Below are 21,833 nucleotides of genomic sequence, written 5' to 3'. Positions count from 1 at the left end.
GCTTTAATTTCGCAAAAAAATGTTTTTAACGCAACAAATTACTAATAAGACTAAAGAAATTGTTCAACACATTTTTGTTAATTTTTAGATAAGTACTAAGTTGTTTATCTTAAATTAAAAAGATAAATATTAGAGTTTGGTTTTATTTGATAGTTCACGATTAAGTGAAGTTTTTTAATAGTGTTTAAAAGTTTAAAAAGGTTTATACTTAGACGTAAAATTACCATCTGCTTATGATTTAAACTATAATAAATAAATAAACTAATTAAACCTTAATTTTTGAAACTTTTGTTTTAACTTATTTTGATTCAGCATCAATAATGAAAGTGACGCAGTTAACATGCACATTTGACCCTGGAGGTCACGCTTATATCGATAATTTAAAATTTCAATTAAGCAACACGAATTGACTTTTAAATATTTGCTCTCGATAAACGCTTAATTAAACTACATATTTTATAAACTGAAGATTAACTGTTTTAATGCTGAACAGCTTTAGAAAGGTTTGAATTCAAAGCACTTTGTTTGAACAAAATGTTGAGCATTGCGTATGAGATGACCTTACAATAATACTTATATTAACATTATCATACAAAACAAGTTTTCATTTTATGAAAAACACTTTTAAGAAATGAGAATAAGTCAGTAATTACTAAATTGCTATCTTAATGCCTAACTGTATCAAAGGTACTTAAAATTATAGATTTAAAAACTAATCCCTAAATGAGAAAACAATCTACATAATCTATGCACCTAAAATTCTTTAAGAAATCTTTTAAACATTAGTGAACAAAATGTTTAAATGACCAATTATTTTTCTAAGAACAATTACTTTTTAGATAGATCTGTACTTTTTTATTACACCTGACGACTTAAATAAGTAAATATCGATTTATTTTTACTTCGTTTTATAGTTTTACATTTTTTTAAGCTACCAACTTCTTATATAATAAGGTTGTCATATAAATAATAAAACAAAAAGTAAGCAAGAATTAAAACATTCAATTATTATTGATCAAACTGAATGCTTGACTATACCATATTTCTATTTAACAAACAATAACAAATATAAGGTATTTTGCCATTGTTATTGAGCCATACGACAATAATAAGCAAATCGATTTCTAACTTGCTCTTACAAATGCCTTTAAAAGCGTTATTTTCCTTAATAAAAGAAATAATTGATATGTATTGGAAGTTTTTTCTACTTCATTTTATTATTGATTGGAGGCAGTTGCAGCTTGTTTATGAAATTAGTATTACTTTAGCTATGATATTTAAAAATACACATTGAACTAAAAAAAGACAACCAATCTGACCTTTACAAAAGTTGTTTATATATTGCTTGTATCATAAACTTAAAGCTTAGATTACAAATATTTTTACCAAAACTATAAAACAAGAATATTAAAACAAATTCGTAACATATATTTTACTTTATAAAAAGTTGTTAGCTAATCAGTAGTTTGTTATGCATTAAATTACTATTAATAAGTAGTATATATTTATATAAGTAATATATATATATTTAGATAATCTCTTATATTTTTATATTGTCCAACAAACTTGTACTTGTAGTGCCAGTTGCACTTGGGGCACTTCAGCTTCTTGCTCGAGTTGCGCGACTGGAAGTGGGACTGCGAGGCGGCGATGTTGGAGAGGTACATGGAGGAGGCGGTGACGTCCATCGGTTCGAACCCGCTCGTCCGGTTCATGGAGATCTGCGTGTCCGGCATCATGCTCATCTTGATGCTCTTCAGCTCCTTCGAAACGTTGCTGATCACTTCCATGGAGTTCGCCTTGCTGCTGCTGCTGCTGTTCGCTGCCTGGCTCAGCTGCGGCGGCGAGGTCTACCCAATTGATAAGGCAATTTAGGGTTTATAAAGTATAAATAAGTGCTGAGCATCCGCAATACGGTACATATAGGGATTAAAAATAGAAATTCAAGGTCATTGTTGAGTGCGTCTTTATTTATTATGAATAGTTTTAGAATTATGGCGATTAGGGGTTATTAAGCCCTTTAAGTTTTTAAACCAAAAAAAGTATGCTTATTTTAATAATTATAAATAAAATAAACATAGATTATACTATTTACTTTAACTTAAACATAAACATTATTATGACAATTTTTTATATTAAAATTAAGACGTAAAACTTTTTATTTAGTTATATCTTTTTAATTTCTCATGTTTTTAACGTAAAATGGCAAATTTTTGCTAGAGCAATCTGTTTCCGGATATCGAGCTATCGGGCGCCTTTAATTGGTTTTTGTTTATTAAAAATTCCTTGTATAACTTTTTAGTTTTTAATTAGCTTAAAAATTCCCAGCATAATGCTTGTAATAAACTAGAAGTATAAAAACTTTGCCCTATATAAGAATGTTTTATAAAACTGCTTTTACCAGTTGTTTAAATCAATCTTTATAACCTAATAAAAATCAACTGTAGCTATTTTAAAATTTTCAGGATATGAAGATTTAATTACTGTTTTGTATAATTATCATTAAAAATTATAAGTGAACTAAAAACCGAACACAAAATTTTATTCTGACCTGTTCGCGGTCCTGCTGAGCCTGCACCTGATGCAGGCTGCTGTTGTGGGCCGCCGCGGTGAAAATCGCCGCCGCCGCCTGCATGTTGAGGGGCGGGGACATGGTGCTTCCCCCCTCCCCCTGCGCCCCCTGCTCCTGCTGGATCTGCTGCTGCTGGATGTAGCGCAGGTGCGAGTTGAAGGCCTGCGTGGACTGCACCTGCTGCGAGCTCGTCATCATTGGGCTGCTGGTCCGGTCCAAAATAATTTCGGTTTCGTGGTTCAGGCGGTCCTGATCGAAGTTGGGCGAAAACGAGTTTTTATCTTCTGTGATTGGATGGCTTTTGAGTTTGTTGCAGTCGCTTCTGCATGTAACCGTTGACTTTAGTGGCTTTTTAAAATCTATGTCCTGTTGGATTATATATCTTAAAGTTTATCAAGCCACGTGGAGTTTTCAATGGTTTTCTAAAACAAATGAATTCAATAAATGTAAGGTAATAGTGATATTTTAATAAGCAAGCAACCATTAGTTAACTCATTAAGTTTGTCTTTGTGTATCTTAAATAAATTTTAGTTTATTTAACTAAGGTGTTTCAATAATGAAACTTGTATTGCTTTTAAAACAAAAACTTAGCATTATACTTTCAGCTCAAAATTTGAACTGAAACTAAGAATAGTTTTAGTCATTTTTAACATTTTAACAAAACAAAATCAATCTTGTTTAAACTATTTCTAAAATTTAAGTAACTGTACTAACTTTTTCCGCTAAAAATAATTCACAACTAAAAACCACCTTGCCTTTCAATTCAGCTGACAACCCGAGCTCACAACAATCATCATCTCTACTCAAAACAAATTCAAACACTGAAGCGCAACCTGAAAACTCGCATTTTGTTCCCGACGAATTTCTCACGTTAATAACAGTGAAATATTGCTACACACAGCCAGGTTAATTTCAAGTCTTACACACCGCTTAGTTGCCCCTTTCAAGCGTGAAATGGTGCTGTGGTGTGTTCACAGTGAAAAAAAAAAGACGCTGAACTGTTGCGAGCCATTATGCAGGTTAATTCGTGATTACAGCCTGCACTTTATTCATTTGGACGCAAATTAACGCCGGTCTTCAACTGCAAATTAAAAGCCGCGTTCTCATCAAACGGATGTTGTTTCCTTCGGCAGTGAAAAGAAAAAAAAATTGATAATTGGCGCTTTCTAAGAATTTCGCTGAAATTTTTAAAAAGTTCTCAAAAAAAAAAACACAACTGAACTACTGCTATTCAAGGTAATACCGTCAAAAAAACCTAAAAAAAATAATTCAAAAATGACTTATTTTTAACTAAATTAAAAAAAAATTAAAAATTTCTATAACTAAAGTATAGTTATTTATCTTAACTAAAAAATTTTAAAATACTAAAATTTACATAATTAAAACAAAAAGACATCTACTTTGTAATTGTGTTGCTCACAACAAGTAGCAACAAATATTTATTCTCAAATTAGTATTCCGTGGACGTGAGGCGAGCGCTTTTGATTTTTTCTGAAACTTTCCTTTCTTCCCGCCTCGCTCGCCGCTCTCTCGTCGCTAAATCAATAAACAGTTTGTAAATAGATGAAAGGCGCCGAGCAGATCTCACCCACACTCTGATGGCATCTGCAGATTAACTGAAGGCGGTCGTCAAACAGCTCAACAAGAAAAACTACCAGCAAGTCCAATTATTAAGCAGAAATCATGAGCGGCAAATCGGGCTGATTGCTTTGAAAAAAAAGTTATCTTTCGATTCGCACACCGATAGAAACAGCCGTATCTAAATTGCCACAGCGCTTTGAAAAAATATAACGATATCTTGTTTTTTCTATTCCTTTCATCCCCCCATCTGAAACTTTGTGTCGCCGTCGCCCGATTAGAGAGAGGCGTTTTCGCAAATCGGCTGGTTAAAACTATCCGATCACGTTCGGAGCACAAAAACAAAACGCCACTGCTTCACTTACTGTGTGCGAAAAGCTTTTACCTTTCAAGCGAACCGCTACTTTTCATCACAATGCAGCATGCTTGATGTGGCAATTTGATGACCGCAACTTCGCCCGATGACCCTGGTAATTGTCGGCCAATGAGATTCTAATCTAATTTATTTGTTAAAATGCTTCTTACAAGAACTAAGTGTAATTTTAACAAATAGACTCTCAATTACTATTGCTACGGGTTATTACAGTCACAAACTCAAGAACTTTCAAATTAAGCGTAATTTGAAAACAACCAATTTAGCTAAACATTATTTGTAGGAGCGCGTTTAATTTCTCATGCTAATACACAAGTAATGCGCGAGATGCTGCAGATAAAAAGTAATTTGAGCGAATAAAATATTTGCTGAAAATACACCGAGCGCATTGAAACTAAATTCAAAGACAAGTAGGCACGTTAACCGGTGATTGAACTTATTTAAAAATTTCGAAGACGTAATCAATGTAACTTCCTCTAATACAATTTTACATGCATGCACAAACCTCTCGCATAATATGTTAAAATAACTACTTGTTAACTGCCAAATTGCTGTAAAAACGTACGTTAAAAAAAAACGAGGTAAAATTGTATCATAAATTGGTTTGTAAGTATGATAGCTTTAATTAAAAAATATTTTTTTTCAAATAATCAGTAAGCGGCCTTCTAACAATATGCTAGTTGTTGGGTGTAAAACCTACGTGGGCACACCAACAATTTTTATTAAGTACATATTATCCTGACCACCTATTTTATCTGCGTTTTAAATTATGAGGTCAATTATATTAGACAGCCAGCTATCAAAGTTCAAGATAAAGCCACCGTTTGTACATGATTAAAAGTTAAGAAAAATTAATTTCGAGTTAATTAGTTTTTTAATCACCTTAAATACTAAAGGGATGCGTATACACGTATGTTTCTGAGATAATTTTCACAAAACTAGTTTACGTTTTATCTTTTTAGCTTATGTTCCCAGCCTACTGTGTGGTTTGTGCGCATTTTTAAGCGCAAACACGCTGCTTTGGATAAAATATTAAATGTGATTAAGGAAACCGTTTTAAAGTCCAATAACAATTAATCATGTTAATTAGTAAATACCGACCTCAAAGCAGAAAGCTAAGTTTTCAATGTTTTTAACAGCTGTAAAAACGAGAATTTGTCATAATTGTTATAAATAATAAATTTATACTCGTAGCTAAACGTTCGTTTTTAGTCTGATATAAATACAGCTACGACTTTATAATAAAACTTATAAGAATTTTTATGGTACATAAACACTAATTCATCAAGTTAGCGTTGATTAAGTGTCCAACTTTATTTGTTAAAAAACATATTTTAAGATTTATATCGTTGTTTTCCAAATTAATTAATCAGAAACAACATAATTAATTTATAAATTCTCCAAATTCATTATACTTTCCTAATAAAGTAATATTAGTTTAGTCCTCTTTTTAGTAAACAAAGCAGAATGATAACATAATCTATAAGCGTTGATGAATGATTAGTTAGCTATAAGCAGTAATAAAAAGTGCTAAGCTATACTAAATATTTTAGAACATTTTAAAAATACAAATTTTAAAATAATCATTAAGCATAACATTTTCCTGTCGAAAAAAATTAAGTGTATAGTCTAAAAGTAATAATAAAGTTTTTCAAAAGCTTTTCAGTGATTTCTACCAATTTATTCGAGATGTTTCATTAAAACGTGACAAACTCCCCAGATTTAAATTAGTTAAGCGCTAATGAAACTTCTTATCTAATCTTATTTTAATTTGCACTTAAAAACATGGCATTGTATACTTTTTAAGTTTTCATTTTTTACATAACCTTTGGCAAGCAGTTTTAAACACCAATTAACTCATTTTTAGAAAAACAATTCCAAGTAAGTAGGAAGGTGTATTTTTAGAACTCTAAGTACAAAAAGTATATACTCTGTACGATTATACTAAAGCATAGTTTATATATATATATATATATATTTACAAATTCTTATGTAGTTTATATACTTACTGTTCTAGGAAAACTTAAGATCTATTAAAATGATAAACATAGCTCGAACTTGGAATAAATTAATATTTTTAAAACAAACACACTCTTATTCGCAAAAAAAAAATTACAAGTAAATTGCTAAAATCCAAATAATTACGTTTACAACCGATAAATGGAATCTAACTTAATTAAATTTCGTAACTCTCCTGAGAGCTGTGTTATAAGAAGCTAATTAAACTTACATATAAGTTTTTCTTTAATTGAATTTTAAATTAGCAGAATTTTAAAGCTGAGCTTATATGATTTTGTTTCATGTTTTTTAACTTCATACTATTCAGTTCTTGTGTTGAAGTTTGATAGTTAAAGAAATGTACAAGAAGAGATAATATGTTATATAATTGCTTTGTTTTATCAAAACTTAAAAAATTCACACAAGTTTTGAGACTAATTTTGTTAGTTTTATCTTTAATTTAAGCATTAAAATAAATGTTAAACATATAATTAGGTAAGTTTAACTACAAACTTTTAAACTTTTCATAATTTTAAACAGTAAATAAAGTTTAAAAGAAAAATATTTTTGTTCAATTCAAAGTAGAAACTTTCACCAGTAAACATATTTTTAGTTCTTTATTTTAAGCTATTATCTTTTCAATTACTTTTAATTGTCGTTTCGACAACGCTTTATTTAAAATGAATTTTTTATTGTCAACTGTTTTTAAAACTTAAAAATATTTAATATATTCTAAAGTTAAATGAAAACTGCTTTATAATTGTAATCGTTTTAAGTTGTAAAAGTATAACATTTCTTTAAACATCCAGTAGTGAAAAAACTTGACACTTTAAATTATATTAATCCTTAAAAAAAGAGCACAATTAGAAACTGTAAGACAGCTTTAACAACATAAGTGCTGTATAATTGCAGCCGTTTTCTACTCACTCATTAAAAATTAAACTACCTCTAGAGTGAGCAAGTAGCAAAACTAATATAAATAATACATAATAATGATAAAGCCAGGAATTCAAAACTATGACTTACAACTGCCAGGCTGCTTAAACTAAAATGTAAATTTTCAAAATTACCTGAAAATAAAAACAAAAGCTGTTTGTTAACTTGGCCTAGGAAAAAAAAGAAAGCAAAACGAAACGATAAAAAGTAAAACTTATTTCTTGTTCTGCGACAAAGCTTTTAAGTGCTGTTGAAAATTAAAAACAGTCTCAGCTAAAAAACGTAATATAAAAAAATTAATATTTAATGTTCAAGTGACATGCTATCAAAAAAAAAACCTGTGTTCACAAGTAAGCAAAAAATTTTAATTTAAACTCGAAAGCAACATCTAACCTATCAAACGAAAACTCGCACCGACAAAAAAATTCATAAAAAAAAGTAAGCTCGCATGAGAGGTGGGAAAATGCTGTGATCAGCTGCACGGTGGTCGGCATCCTCGCATCTGCTGCTAGGTGCTTCTCATCATCCCCAAGATGAATTAATCACGAACCTTCTCGCCTGTGCGTTCTATGGCGAGTCGTGTGATTATTGCACCGCAAAGCAGCAAATATTGCTTTTTTTTTGATTGAACGTCGAAATTGAAAGTTCGCCTCGCTCGGTTTGTGTTATCTTTTGAATTACGATTTTTTCACTCGAATCGTCAATAAGTTAAGGCTGATTCTTATTGAGAAAAAGTTAAAAGTTTGAGTGCAATCTAGTAAAAGTTTCATTCAAAAAACAAGCCTAACAAATTTATGTTTTTTAAATCTTCAAACCACTAATTAAAATAAACAAATATAGTTTAAAACTTTTCGCAATGAATAAAGATTCTTTTTTACCTTTAATTAACAAATTTTAATTAATCTAACTGATAAAAACAATTATTCTCAAAAAAGCTTATAACTTGTTATGTTAGATTAACACTGTTTCAAAGCTTTGGATTTTTCTATAACTAAAAGGTGTAATGTTAATTTTACTTTGGTCTAATGCTTTTTATTAAAATTATAAAAACTCTTGTTAGTACTTATAAATCTACTTTAGATAAAATACTTAAAAGGCCTTCGATAGCTAGTAACTTTTTAATGCGCTTGAAAATGTTTCAATCTGTTTTTAGATTTATCTCTTATCTCTTTTTTCTTTAATTAGAAACATCTCTTCTGCTATAAATGACATATTTATTTGGCGCTTCGCGGAAAAATAATAGCTTTAATATTACATTTAAACTACTTTGTGTGCTTTAATTAAGGAGGATCGAAATTTCAAAGTTGAAATTAACGTTTTTAGTGTCTAGCCTGTAATCGCTCGCCAGCCTTCCAAAAACCCATTTTCGCTGTGTGACAAAAACGACTCTGTTCATCTGGCTATTAGAACATTATCGTATCGAAATACCTCAATTACAGCGACCAATTATTTAATCATAACTGCCCATACGTAAGAAATTCCCACAGAGCGCACAATGCTTGTTTTTCAGCCCTTCGTGCCTTTATTTCAAACCTTGCAATTTTATAAGTAATTGTTAATAATGTTTTCAGCGATTTAATCAAATTGATAAGGAAGGAGTGCGCTGGCGTGAATCACACACAAATTTCGAACGGGCGAACTTTCAATGAACCATCTGATTGCGGGTGATAAGCAAGCGGGAGAATGCGAAATAATTAGCCAGACTTCAAAGCGGCCGAAAGCATTTTCGCCCAGTGTATTTCGCGCTAATAGCATCTGGTTTGCCGTTTAAAAAAAGGTTTGCGTGTTTCGTAATTTCATAATTGTCCCGGCTCTATTGTTGGCTGTAAGACTTTTTATGCGGTGAAAGTATATTAATTCTTGAAACGATGATGTCAAAAATAGTAAATTAAATTTCAGTTATACGCATGCCACACACGCGAGATAACGGTGTTTTTTTCAAGTCTACAGCTTGTTGCTACGAAATTAAGGTCAAAAAAATTCAGAACGCATACAGAAAGCACGTGGTTGCAAAAATTTCAAAAAAAAAGCAGTGCACAAGCCGATGTTTGAGCCGGCAAAAGTTGATACGAAGCGGTCAGCTAAGCACCAAGAAAAAGCTTCGCAAAATTTTGCATACATATATATATATAATGTGTTAAAGATAAACTCTTTCAACGGCGTTCGACTGTGACTTGGCCTTCTCATCCGCTCCCCATTCAACTTCCATTGTCCACACACACACTTAATTTGCCCTTTCTGTGTTCTCATACACGGCAATTAAATTAACAGCACAATAAGAAAATTTTTAATTACTTTTGAGAACACACATACACGCACGCACGCATAGAAGGTCATAAAAGCTTCAAAACTGTTTTTACTTTTTCAATTCTTCTGAAAACACAGAACATTTGATTGGAAGGAGCAAAGTATTGAAAAGAGGTTGTTTTCGAGTATGTAGTCTTTTAATTAATCACGACATAATTAAATTAGCAGAGCGGCGTATTTTAAAAATATATGTTCTTTTTGCAATTAAGCGACATAATTGATTCGTGGGTGCAATCTCATATTACTGTAATTTAAAAAAATATAATTGTTTTTCAACAAAATTATAAAAAATTGAGCAAAAAACTATTTGTTGGTGCAAATTACATTAATAAAAAACTTGCACATGAGGTTTCAACCACAAGCTAAAATCATAAAAACTTACATCTTGACTCTGGCTATTCTTTTTGGTTTTGTAAACATAACATTCACAGTTTTTTCATTATTATTTTGTAAGAAAAATTTGTACATAACCACAAAAAAGCGTCACTGAACACTTGACTATGAAAACAAAATAACAAAAAAGAAATTAATTCTCCTCTTTCCTTGGCATTACGAACTTACGCACTTACATTATTATCTAACAATATTTTTGATTAACCAAAAAAAATACTAATTAAAAACTTCATCTCAGCTCATTTTTGAACATTTGCCGAGCGACAACATATTTCAACGAAGTTGAACTTTCAAACTAAGTTTATTTCCAGACATACGAAAATAGATTTTTAACATCACGAGCTTTAATCTGAAAAAAAAACATACAAACCAAAAAACTAACCAGTTGCTGCAAAAAAAAACTAAGAATCAAAAGCTACAAAGAAACAAGTTATTTCCAAATAACTCTACAATCTGCGCAATCGTATACGCGAAGCCGCATGAGACGTCAGCACAGAGTCGGCTTCTGGCCGAATAAAAACGTTAATTAGCGAACTGTGGAGAGGTGAGAGAGAGGAGGGGAAAAAAACGGCAAATTTCGAGAGAGTGGCGAGTAAAAGCGCGCAAGCTGCCGACACGCTCCGCTTCACGATTTAAGCCTCGAACAAAAAAGAAGTTTCTTGACTTGCCAGGCTCCTTATGTGTACTGACGATTTTGTCGCGAGAAATTTTTTTCTGTCGAGCGACACCTGGCCGGCTGCTGGAGCAATTAAATTTCAACGCTTGAAACTTTATTCTTCTCAATCAAACAAATCTAATCTCGTTTTTTACAACGCAATTATCTTTACCTCGCTAGTAAAAAAAAGTATATTACCTAGATATATTGAAACGCAGTGTGTAGTTGTTAAAATTAGGCTGTTGAGCAAGAAGCTATTGCTGTAAAGGTTAATCTTAATTACGAGTTGGTTTAATTGCATTCATGTTTAATTACCAATTTAAAACCTCTGAAATGTTTTGAATAATTACAACACTGATAATTGTTAATAACTAAGCTTTTTTACAATTTTTAACGATAGAAATAATTAAATCTCATTTTACATAACTGCTTATTTTAAAAGTTAGAATCAATGCTTGTGAAAAATTTTTATAATGGTACTTAAACAAAAAAAAAGAATTTTGTTTAATAATTTTATATTAAACTATAACAACACCAACCTTGACAAAATGTTTATTTCTAAACATAAAGCTAAAAAAACATGAACTGTCTACAAATAAAGCTACATAGAATTATATTTTATATCATACTTGTCTAAAAAACACAAAAAATCATTACATGTAGTTACATTTTAAATATCTTTTCTAATATCAAGCTACAAAATGCACGTCACTATATAAAACTACAAAATAAAATAAACTTTTTAACATGGAAATAAAACAGCGCTTAATGGTCAAATTAATTCAAGTCAAATCGAACCAAGCTAGAAAATAATCTTAAAGTTTTCTCGAAACACAATAGAAAAGTAGTAAGAAAAATAATTATACAAGACCCAAAGGAAAACAAGTACGAAGAAAATTGTGTTTATTTAGCTGCACCACCTTTATAATTGATCGACTTATTATAAAATTATGGTGGCGTATTGAGTGCTCTTCAACAAGCTTTTAATTGCCCTCAAAACTTTTAATTAAAAACTTAAAAACTAAACATGTTTTCGAGATTTTTCAGGGTTAATAGTTCAAGAAATATTAAAAATAAAGTTTTTGTTTTTAATTAAATTTTGCCAACCACAATTAAAATAGCTTCATACAGTTCAAGTAGTTTACAACAAAATTCAGGTATTGTTTTAATTTGAAATAAACCGTTTTTGTTTTAAGGTAACTCCTTCTAAAACAAACAAACATACAACTATTTCAGAACAATAATAAAAGTAACTTAATAAAACCCATTAACTCATGAAAATAAATTCAGCTTTTTATGCTTAAACTCGTATACTTTTATTAAGATATAAACTTTGCCTTTTTCAAAGGGCACCTTTAAACTTTATTATCTTTTATTTTAAACTTTTAAGCATTGAATAAATATATTACTTAATTTTTTTGAAATAAAAAAGCTATGTTTAATTTTTTTTTCACTTAACTTAGAAAAAAAAAGAATATTTTTTAAAGTTTTAATTATTAAAGCTTTGACTATGTATGTTTGTGAAACAATAAACAATTCTTATTGCTAATTTATTTTCTTACTATTTTACCAATTATTTTTTAAAATACATTACATTATGATTTTTCAAAAGTAAAACTTTTCTTAAAATAAAACATACTGTATGAGAGTAAAAAAAATATGCAGTTTATGAAATTAAATTGAACAAGTTTACTAATTTATTTAAAATCAAAACAAGGAGTAACTCTAAAGCACCCATTAAAATAAATAAAGTTTGTTTATAAAGTTTGCTAATACCATCGAAAGAGTATTCATGTTAGAGTAGTAGCGATCAATTTTAATTAAGTTTCACCGCAGCTACATTACAAATAAACCTCTCTGTACAATGTCAATCTACTCAGGGGATAACACATCGGAAGCTATGATCTAACTTAATTTTGTCCTAATGTAGTTAAAAGGCTTTGCCTTTGTTGCTGCATTTAATGGCAATAAAAACTGTTTATTAAAAAAACAATGAAAATTAGTAAAATTTCGAGAGATTCACTAAATACACATTTATGTAATTTTTTAATTTAAAGAATATAAATTAACAGCCTTAAAAATTCAAAACAAAATTTTGACAGATCCGTAGTTAATAGAGTTTGCTTCTGTTTATGCATCTAATCGCAGTAATAAATGCTTATTAATAATAAAAAACGTCAGTTAATTTTCCACAGCTTTGTTACATTGAGTGTTTTTGTAATTTTTTGAATATAATTTAATCAAGTTAAACGCCCAAAATATTTTTTACAGATCAAATTTATTAAATGACTCATTGTTTTACTAATTTTCAACTAACAATTATAACTGAGATTGCATACTTAATGGTTTTATGAGTGGTATTATTAAATTTCACCTCTGTTAATGTATGTTGTTGAGTTTGTGAAAACTCTTTTTAAACAAAACCTAAGAAAAAACAAAGAAATATCTTGCAAAATATTTTTATTTATGACTTTAACAACAACAGAAAAAAAAAAAAAAGGTAAATGTTTTTTTAATAAATCAAACATAGTATATTTAACTCAATAAACTTAAAACACGCAAAAACGCTAAACCAAAACAAAAACTAACTATAGACTCTACATAATTAGTTTTTTCTAAATCTGTAGCTTTCAAAACAGTACTTACTTAAAGCAATAAATTATCTTTATGCTTAAGCCGTTACTTAAATGATTACAAAGTAACAAAAGCTTACAGAAATAATATCAGCTCTTAAAAATTTCGATTCATTTTAACAATCCAGTACTATCTTGTTCTTCCAAACACAAAAAGTTATATGAAAGCTACCCAGCTTATTAATTTATTACTTTATGCAATTTCAGGTAGCAGATTCGCGACACGTGTGACTAATAACAATTACCAGCAAGGTAGATGCCAGCACATTAATTAAGTAGCACTTTTCAGAGAATGCCTCTGAGACTTTTCAGCTTGTGCTTGCAAGAACCGCAAACAAACCATCAATCAAACTAGCAGTTTTATCACAGCTTAAAAGAAGCGTTTTCGTGTTCATCACAGCTTTAATTATAAGCTAACAATATCTAAAATTAGATCACACTAGTTATTTTGTAGGACCACTATCTGCTTAATTTTTCTGTTAAATTAAAGTAAATAGTACTTTTGACTATATCGTTTACTTTTGTTATAGGATGTCATGCTTTTGTTTAACTATGCTTTCTCTTTCTTGTAAGTCTACATATTTCTTATAAATTAGATCATAGTTTTAGATTAAAAAACTAAGTTGATTAAAATGTAGAAACGTAGCTTATTTAACAATTTTTTTACAAGTACACAAAACTTGCTGGAGATTTGCAAACATATGTTTTACGTGTACTGTATTACGGTGATTAATTTTAATTTTTTTTTGCCGTTTTTAAAGTTAAGATCAATAAAATATTAATTCAGTTTTATTTAGATAAATTTAAAAAACATTTTTAAAAATACAAACTACAACACGATATGATAATTAGTTTTCATATACAAAATTTAAATTTTTCTTTTTTGAAATGCTTTACCTTAAGTTTTCCATCCGAATAATTAATTCAGTAAACTAAACTTCTTGGTCAAATTAAAGCTTTATTTTAGCTTTTAAACGTAGAGCAATTTTATGTGAAATTTCTTCCAAATTAGCTTGTATGTTTCAACAGCTAATGAAGCGACAGTAAAATGAAAAAGAAAAAATCACAGCATGACTTCGTTTTAATAACCTTTAACATCTGTTTTACTCCTAATTAAAGTTTTAATAGAAATATTGGCTGTTAGTTGTTCGTCAAAATATATAATAACATAGCATTTATTTAACTTTAAAGACTATTGTTTTCAAGGTTTTTTACTCAAAAGATTACTATGCTATTTAATTTAGATTTATATTTTATTGGTACGAAAATACTCTTTTTTTAAGATCGTTTTTTTTAGAAAATTTTTAATTTGGAGTTTTATTAGCTAAAATATATAATTTTAGTATACAGGAAACAATTTCCTACAAAAATACTTTAATTACAATAAATCTTAGCCAAAATAACTATTTTTTAATTAAAAAGTTACTGTTTATAAAGTTTAAAGGTTAGATTTATTATTTAATTTTAATAAAAAATGAAGATAGGCTCAGTGGTTGAAAAATATATAAAACTGATTTTAAAAAATAAATAACTACACAAAAGGTTATTAAACATTCATTAATACAAAAAAAGAAATAAATTGTGGTAAATTTTGTTTTTTCTCTAAAAACAGTATTTCTTTTATTGAGAAGTAACAGTATAAAGCCGAAGATTAAATTAATTAGCAATAACTGCTTATTTTATAAACTTTTCATTGCTTGTACTTTAACCTTATTTGTGTACTATTAAATGACTTCTGCTATTGCTTTAGAATATTTTGAGAATAACTTGTATGACTAGTATTATTTTTTCAACAAAAAGGTTTAAATTTAAATGAAGCTGTTTCATTATTTTAAGACTAATTAATGTTCTGTTAAACAATTACTTTAATTTACTTTAAAAAAATCTAGTTTCGTAAATGAACTGCATGTTATAGTAAATAAATTTTAACTATTGTGTATTTTAATAACAAAAACTAGCAGCTAAATATTTTAAGAAAAAAACACTAATTGCTTTTAAATAATACAGCGCTTGAACAATATGCTATATAGTTCTACCTAAAAAATTTATGAGCTTGATATCTAGCTTATTGATTGTATTTCTAATTGCTTTTTTGGTATTTTTAAAGAAAATTAAAATTGATTTGGCGTAAGGTAAATATTTGCAAAACGAAGAGACAAATGATTACCATCATTAAGCACACTTCGTAATTCTTTTGTCTTATAAGTAATTATGGCAATTATAATGTTTATTTACTGAATGATAAGAGGTAAACATTGAAATTCATCTAACTTTTTATCTCAAAATGTGACAGTTTAATTTTGTTTAAAGATTTTGTCGTTTTTTTTTTCAACTAAGTCTATAAATAAAGGGAAAACTAAGCTTTTAACTTAGTTTTATTTTTTAATACATTGAACAATTGATGGTCTTGGAAGATTATTAAATATTTTAACTCTCGAGCATACAAGTTTTTTTTTTCAACTAACAAAAAAATACTTTATGCGTTGCACAATACTTTTCATAAGTACAGCTTGTAAAGCATAAATAAAAGTATACTTTTTCTAGTAGCTAAATTATGAAAAAAAAAGCGTTTACCTAAATGAGCTTTTAGTAAACAAGACTAAGTTTGACTTTCTCACCGACTGTTTGAATCACGGCTAAGTTTCAGTGAAGTAATGTTCTCGAAAGCTTTTAACTCACAGTTGCCAATCAATAATAGCAACCACAGCGTACCGAAGGCTTGCACAAGAAATCAAATTAAAAAATGAAATTGCCCAATTAAACGAGCAATGAAAAATTTATGCTAACCCGACGCGCTCTTCAAAAGAAAACTTTGATTAAACTAATAGTTTGCGCGATCGGTTGTTGAATAATAAATTTGAAAAGAAAGAAGAACAAAAAGTACTTAGACTAGACTAAAGTCGACTTTCTCTGTATGGCTTGTAGATTAAATAAAAGTTAAACATTTTGTTCCAAATCAACAAACATTTTTATAAATTTCAAACTTCTCGTAAGCATAAACATTTTTTACTCATTTTAATATTTAGAGATAAAGATTAGAAACTAGCAAACTCAAACTCAGTCTACAACGTTCAGTTTCAGCATATAATTATTTCTAATAAGTTTTAAACTTTATTTCCTTTCGCTTTCTCACCCAACTCCTTGAAATAAAAAGTAAAGCATCGCTCACTGGTTTAACAAACTTTTAATTGTTATTTATCTACGCTCCACCGCAAGCTTCCTTTTTGCAAGATAGGCTAAGTGAAGAAAATTGAAAACGCACAAAACTTAAGTCACCTGCTTTTTGATTTTGCTGATACATATTAAAAAAAAGTCTGGTTCATTAAGAACTATTGTTACAGCGCAATCAAAATCTCAAAATCAACTGTTGTCAACATTCGTGATAACTTCAATTGTGAAAGAAACATCAAAAGCTTCGATGATAACAATTACAATCAATTTGTGTTGCGTTGGTGGGAAAGGAGCACAGCATGGGTGGCTGGGATGAGAAGCGGCGCTTCAACGAGGGTCATGCCACCAGCAGGGTGCAAGTGAACAAATTAACAACTATTTTGTGCGCTTTTGTTTTCACAAAACTGTTGTAGTTCTGCTAAAGAAAACAGTAAGTTTAAAAATATACTTGTTGGGTTTGCAATTTCGACACTATTTCAATTTTTAAGTTTGCAAAATTAACCCTTAATAGATAGTTTTATGTCTTTTTTTACAGTAAGGGTCTATATCAACACAATTTTTGTACTACTCGTTAGGCAAAAACTAAAATCAACTTACAACAAATTATATACAATCCATAAGTATGTTTCACAAATTTTGCTAGCAGCATATTAAACTCAAACCTGTAACAAATTTAACGCATAGCAGTTACAAGCTTAAAATCAAAACGAACAGTGCAAAGAAATAAGTAGAGTTTAATTTGCACATTAATGGTTTGCTATCGGCCAAATAATAAGTTTGGAAGCTACCACGCAAGCATTATCAACAAAGATGAACAAAGAATGAGGTAATTTAAGTGTGAGCCGTTTTAAATTGCTGATGGCCCGTGAAAATTATATCAAAGATTCAAAATCGCTCATATGTACGTGTGCCAACAAAAACAACTCAACCAAAAGTTTTTTGAAATAGTTTTTTATCTTCTTGTGTTTTCTTTTTGTTTATTTATGACTACAATGTGTGAACAATAGAAAAAATATTTGATTTCCTGTCTGTTGGTTATTAAGAAATTGTAAAGGAGTGTACTAACGATTTTGCTTAACTTTGAAAGTTGTCAATTTTGAAAATTTTACTGTATTTGTTAGTTTACTTATAACTGATAGACAACGATCTTGAACAAATTTTATTTTGTATTTAACAAGTTGTTTTTGTTTGCATTTAGCTTAAAGTTTTTTTACAAAAAAAAACTATTAATTTTTAATTTTTTCTCCTAGTTTTAAACATTTAAACGAAAACGTATATTTTAAGTTTTTAGATAGAGACTTGTTTTGATAGACTTCTATGTAGTTTTTGCAAGTTACACGTTATTAGCTATTTACCTAATTAATTAGATACAATGGTTATGCAAGTTTATAAAAACCCATATAAAAATATGAAAGTGTTTTACTTAATTTAAAAATAAAGTGCTAAATAAACTTTTACAGCTTTTAAATGGACCATATTAAAATTTTTTAATTAATTGAGGTAGCTTATCTATAATTTAAAGCATATTTATCAGCATAAAAATATACTGTTTTAAATTAACATTAGACACCAATTTAAAAACGTCAAAATGTTTTTGAATGATATTATTATTTTGTTAGCTTATTTTATATGAATAACTAATTGAATATTAAGTTAGTTTATAATTTTACAACTATAATTCAAACGTATATACTAAGCGGTTTTAACAATAAAAAATCACTATGAATTCAACTTAAATTTTTTTTTTAATTTACTACTAAAATAACTTTACATGTAAAGTATTTGTAAAAAAAAATTTATTAATAGCTAGCTTAGTTGCTTGAACCGATTAACAAGATAACTCAAAGTTCTGGAGAAAAACATTTCTCTAGATATAAATATTACTTATTTTCTAAAATGCGTCTCAACCATTAATTTTAACAATTTTTCTAGCTATTAGTTAAAATTTTCTATTCGTATCTATTAAAATTATTATTCTTCTTATTAATCTTCGACTAAGATGTATATACCCAAGAGGTTTATTAAAGTAATGAAATTAAAGCTATTAACCAAAAGCTAAGATTAAACTAATTACACTCATGGAATTATAATGGCTTGGTAGTGTCAGCTAATCAAATTATCAAGCTTAATGCTTTCGTCGTAATTCAAAGTTAGAGTTACAAATGTGTAATAAGAACATTCTGAAATCATTGCGAACGTCAGTTAAGCAAAATTAATATCAGTCTTTTTCATACATGCATTTCGGAAGTTTCGCCACAGACGACTATATCTCTTAAGTAGGCTTCTTTAAGGCTGAGTTTATCTATTATAGTCTCTAATTAAAGCTAGCACCGTAGCGCAAATTAATTGTCATTTAAATGAGTTGTCATTGCTAATTGAACAGACTAATTAGACGGAGAGCTGAATTCGTATTTCAGACAATATAATTACTTTTTATACTGCTAATATATTGCCTCATTTTCAACTCTTGATCAAAGTTTATATAAGAACAAAAACCAAAAAAGCCATAAACGCTATGTTTTAAGTGTTAGTTGCTAAAAATTTAAAACAGTTGTTATAAAAAAACATCCATTAAACATTAAAATGAGAATTCCACAATGTTGTAAGATTTTTCTTTTAGTTTAACTAGACTATCTAATCTATTACTTTTTAAATATAGGGATTTTTAGAATTAGTTAAGTAGCGTATCAATTTAAACTTTGCTATTTAAAAACAATTAAGCAAACAATGTTTTTTATTTTATCCCTTTATTTTCTCGCTTTTATGTGAAAAATATAATTCAAAAAACACCTGTAAAAAAATAAAGTAAATATTTTGTAAAGCAAAACTGACAGAGCTCTGTTGTATTAAAATAACAAAAAACAAACACTTAATTACTCAGTTTGAAACAAGCTTTAAAAAACTAAAACAACAATTTTAATTTTCGATACTAATTGTTGTTCTCAACTGTAACAGTAGCAATTAATGGCTAATTGAAGCATTTAAGATGATAAGAAACACTTACTCGAGCTCATCAGTTAATTACATTTATGCTCTCACACAAATTGCTCTTCCAATTAAAAAGTGACTTTTTTTTTAATTTCAGCTTTTCTTGTTAAGTACAGCTCATACTATTTTTAAAAGCTGTAAATTTGAGTTTTTTTTTTTTTAGATACATATTATAACTAATATTTTTTACGTTCTATAAACTTAAAAAAAACAATACTATAATTATTTTTATAAAGAAAAACAAAACAAGTCTAAGAAACCGTTTATGAATGTAACTTTTATTTTTTAAAAACTTTTGTAAAGTCGAAAAAAAAGTCTAAAACAAAACATTGAAACATAATTATTAGTTGACACGTGAAAGTTATTTATAAAATGAATAACAGTAGAAACACAGTTTAAGTAAGTTGAAGAGTAAAATAAGTATAGTCAAGAAACATATTTCTTGTTTTATTTTTATAAACTGTGATTCTTATTTTACATTTTTACTGAAAACAAAAGTATTATTTTTGTTAAGTTAGATCTTTTAAGAGAAAAAATCTTAATTTTAGAATATTTATAAAAAAAGGTTTTTCAATTTTTCTTATTTTATCTGTATTTCCAGTTAATAATAAAAACAGTAGCTAGATATATATTATTTGATTAAATTTTTGTAAGAATTCCTTCCAATAGTAGGTACTACAATATTTTTTTACTACAATCTAAAAATAACATTTATATTTCATAGTATGTAAAGCTTTACTTAAAACGGTTCAACCTACAATTTTTATTACTTTGACATAACCATCCAGCTATTAGAATAACAACAATAATGCAACACTAGAGTAAAAAAATAACACTAATCCATCTAACTAAAACTATACGTTTAAGTGTTACAAAAAATAATACTTTTGAAATTTTTTACAACTTAATTGCTAGTTTTAGAGCTCGTCCTCAGGATACACCAATTTTTATTTTCAAAAGTTCTTGGCAGCAAAACTTTACACAAAACTCTGTTTAAAGACTTCAATAAAGGCGATGAAAAAAATACTTCAAGCAATAAACGCAGCAAAGTATATTAAAGAGGAGAAACAAAACAAAAAGAGGGCAATAACAATCAGGCTCACGAGAAGGCTTCTTTTACGGCTTCTATGGCGCATAAGCACCGCACTTTTGTTTTTCAAAGTATAAACTCCCTTAAAAATATAAAAGCAGTTCGTATAAATTGTCTCCTCTCTTTTCATCAACGGTTTTACGCCCTTTCAAATTTAATACCACCGGCATTGTCACCTATCGGCTCATTGTGTGTGTTTAATTGAGGATTTTACTGCTTCGGTCACTTTCGTTTTTAATTTTCGCCTTTTGTTTGATTCCATCGGCGAGTAATTTTCGTGTTTTTGCGGGATATTTTCACACAGGCGTTCGCACGGCATCGGGATTTTTTTTTTTTGGATTAATGTTTAAAAATACAATTATTTTTATTGTTGTGAAACAAATAGAGCTGTAAAACTTTGACCTGGTCTGTTTACAACAAATCACGGCTCTCGCCAAAAAAACAATAGTTTTATGATAGCCTTTTAATATTTAACTTTTTTTTTATGTAAGTTTACATCTGTTTACTGAACAGCTGTAAAATTTTAATGAAGTTGGAGCTGTAATGTTTACTGAAAACAAAGTTTTGACCTTACAACAAGCTATTAACAAAAAAAAGATTAAAAACAAGTATTTTTTTTGTAATAACGTTTTCAGGTTGCAATAAAATAGTACAAAAAGAGCAAATTAAAAATGGAAATTCATTAAGTATCGTTTGCAAAGAAAACATTCAATTAGCCATGCTGAGCAAAAGCCACACAAAAGATGTTGTAAAAGTGGAATTAAATCAAAACAAGCGGCAGAGACCAATTAGTCGTGGTTTATTTCATTCCTCGTTTTAATTTGCTCATTTTATCTGACCGTTTTTGCTCGGGGTCAATGCAAAGCGAATTGTCAAACGAAGCAGTGCAGAAGGTAGACAGCGAATTTTCTGGGACCCCAAACACTTTGTTGTTGGGGGCAGCATCAATATATCATTATGACCGAACAATGGAAAAATAAATCATACGCGAACAAAACGATCACGATCGAAACTGCGATGATTACAATAAGCACGGCCATACACAATTATAATTGAATGTTTATCAAAAAACAAATACAAATGAGATTTTACAGTCACATCAGCCAAATAGCCTCGGCAAACACTCGCTCGGCGTGGCG

General features: G+C 28.8%; 1 protein-coding gene across 1 annotated transcript in view; it reads right to left on the bottom strand.

Annotated features, from left to right (window-relative positions):
* LOC145841533 (uncharacterized) overlaps positions 1 to 9,666 on the bottom strand; it is a 28,567-nt gene extending 18,901 nt beyond the window's left edge. The window contains exons 1-4 of the mRNA XM_082948892.1: positions 9,607 to 9,666; positions 3,287 to 3,463; positions 2,552 to 2,938; positions 1,567 to 1,850 (exon numbers count right to left, since the gene is read on the bottom strand). Of these exons, the coding sequence (XP_082805018.1) occupies positions 1,567 to 1,850; positions 2,552 to 2,938; positions 3,287 to 3,463; positions 9,607 to 9,666 (908 nt within the window). The remainder of the gene's footprint in view (positions 1 to 1,566; positions 1,851 to 2,551; positions 2,939 to 3,286; positions 3,464 to 9,606) is intronic.
* Positions 9,667 to 21,833: the final 12,167 nt, after the last annotated feature.

The sequence above is a fragment of the Thalia democratica genome, chromosome 7 (assembly GCF_965202585.1).
Source record: "Thalia democratica chromosome 7, ktThaDemo2.hap1.1, whole genome shotgun sequence".
NCBI lineage: Eukaryota > Metazoa > Chordata > Thaliacea > Salpida > Salpidae > Thalia > Thalia democratica.
The sequence above is the reverse complement of the archived record's forward strand: the minus strand, read 5'-3'. Positions and strand labels throughout refer to the sequence as shown.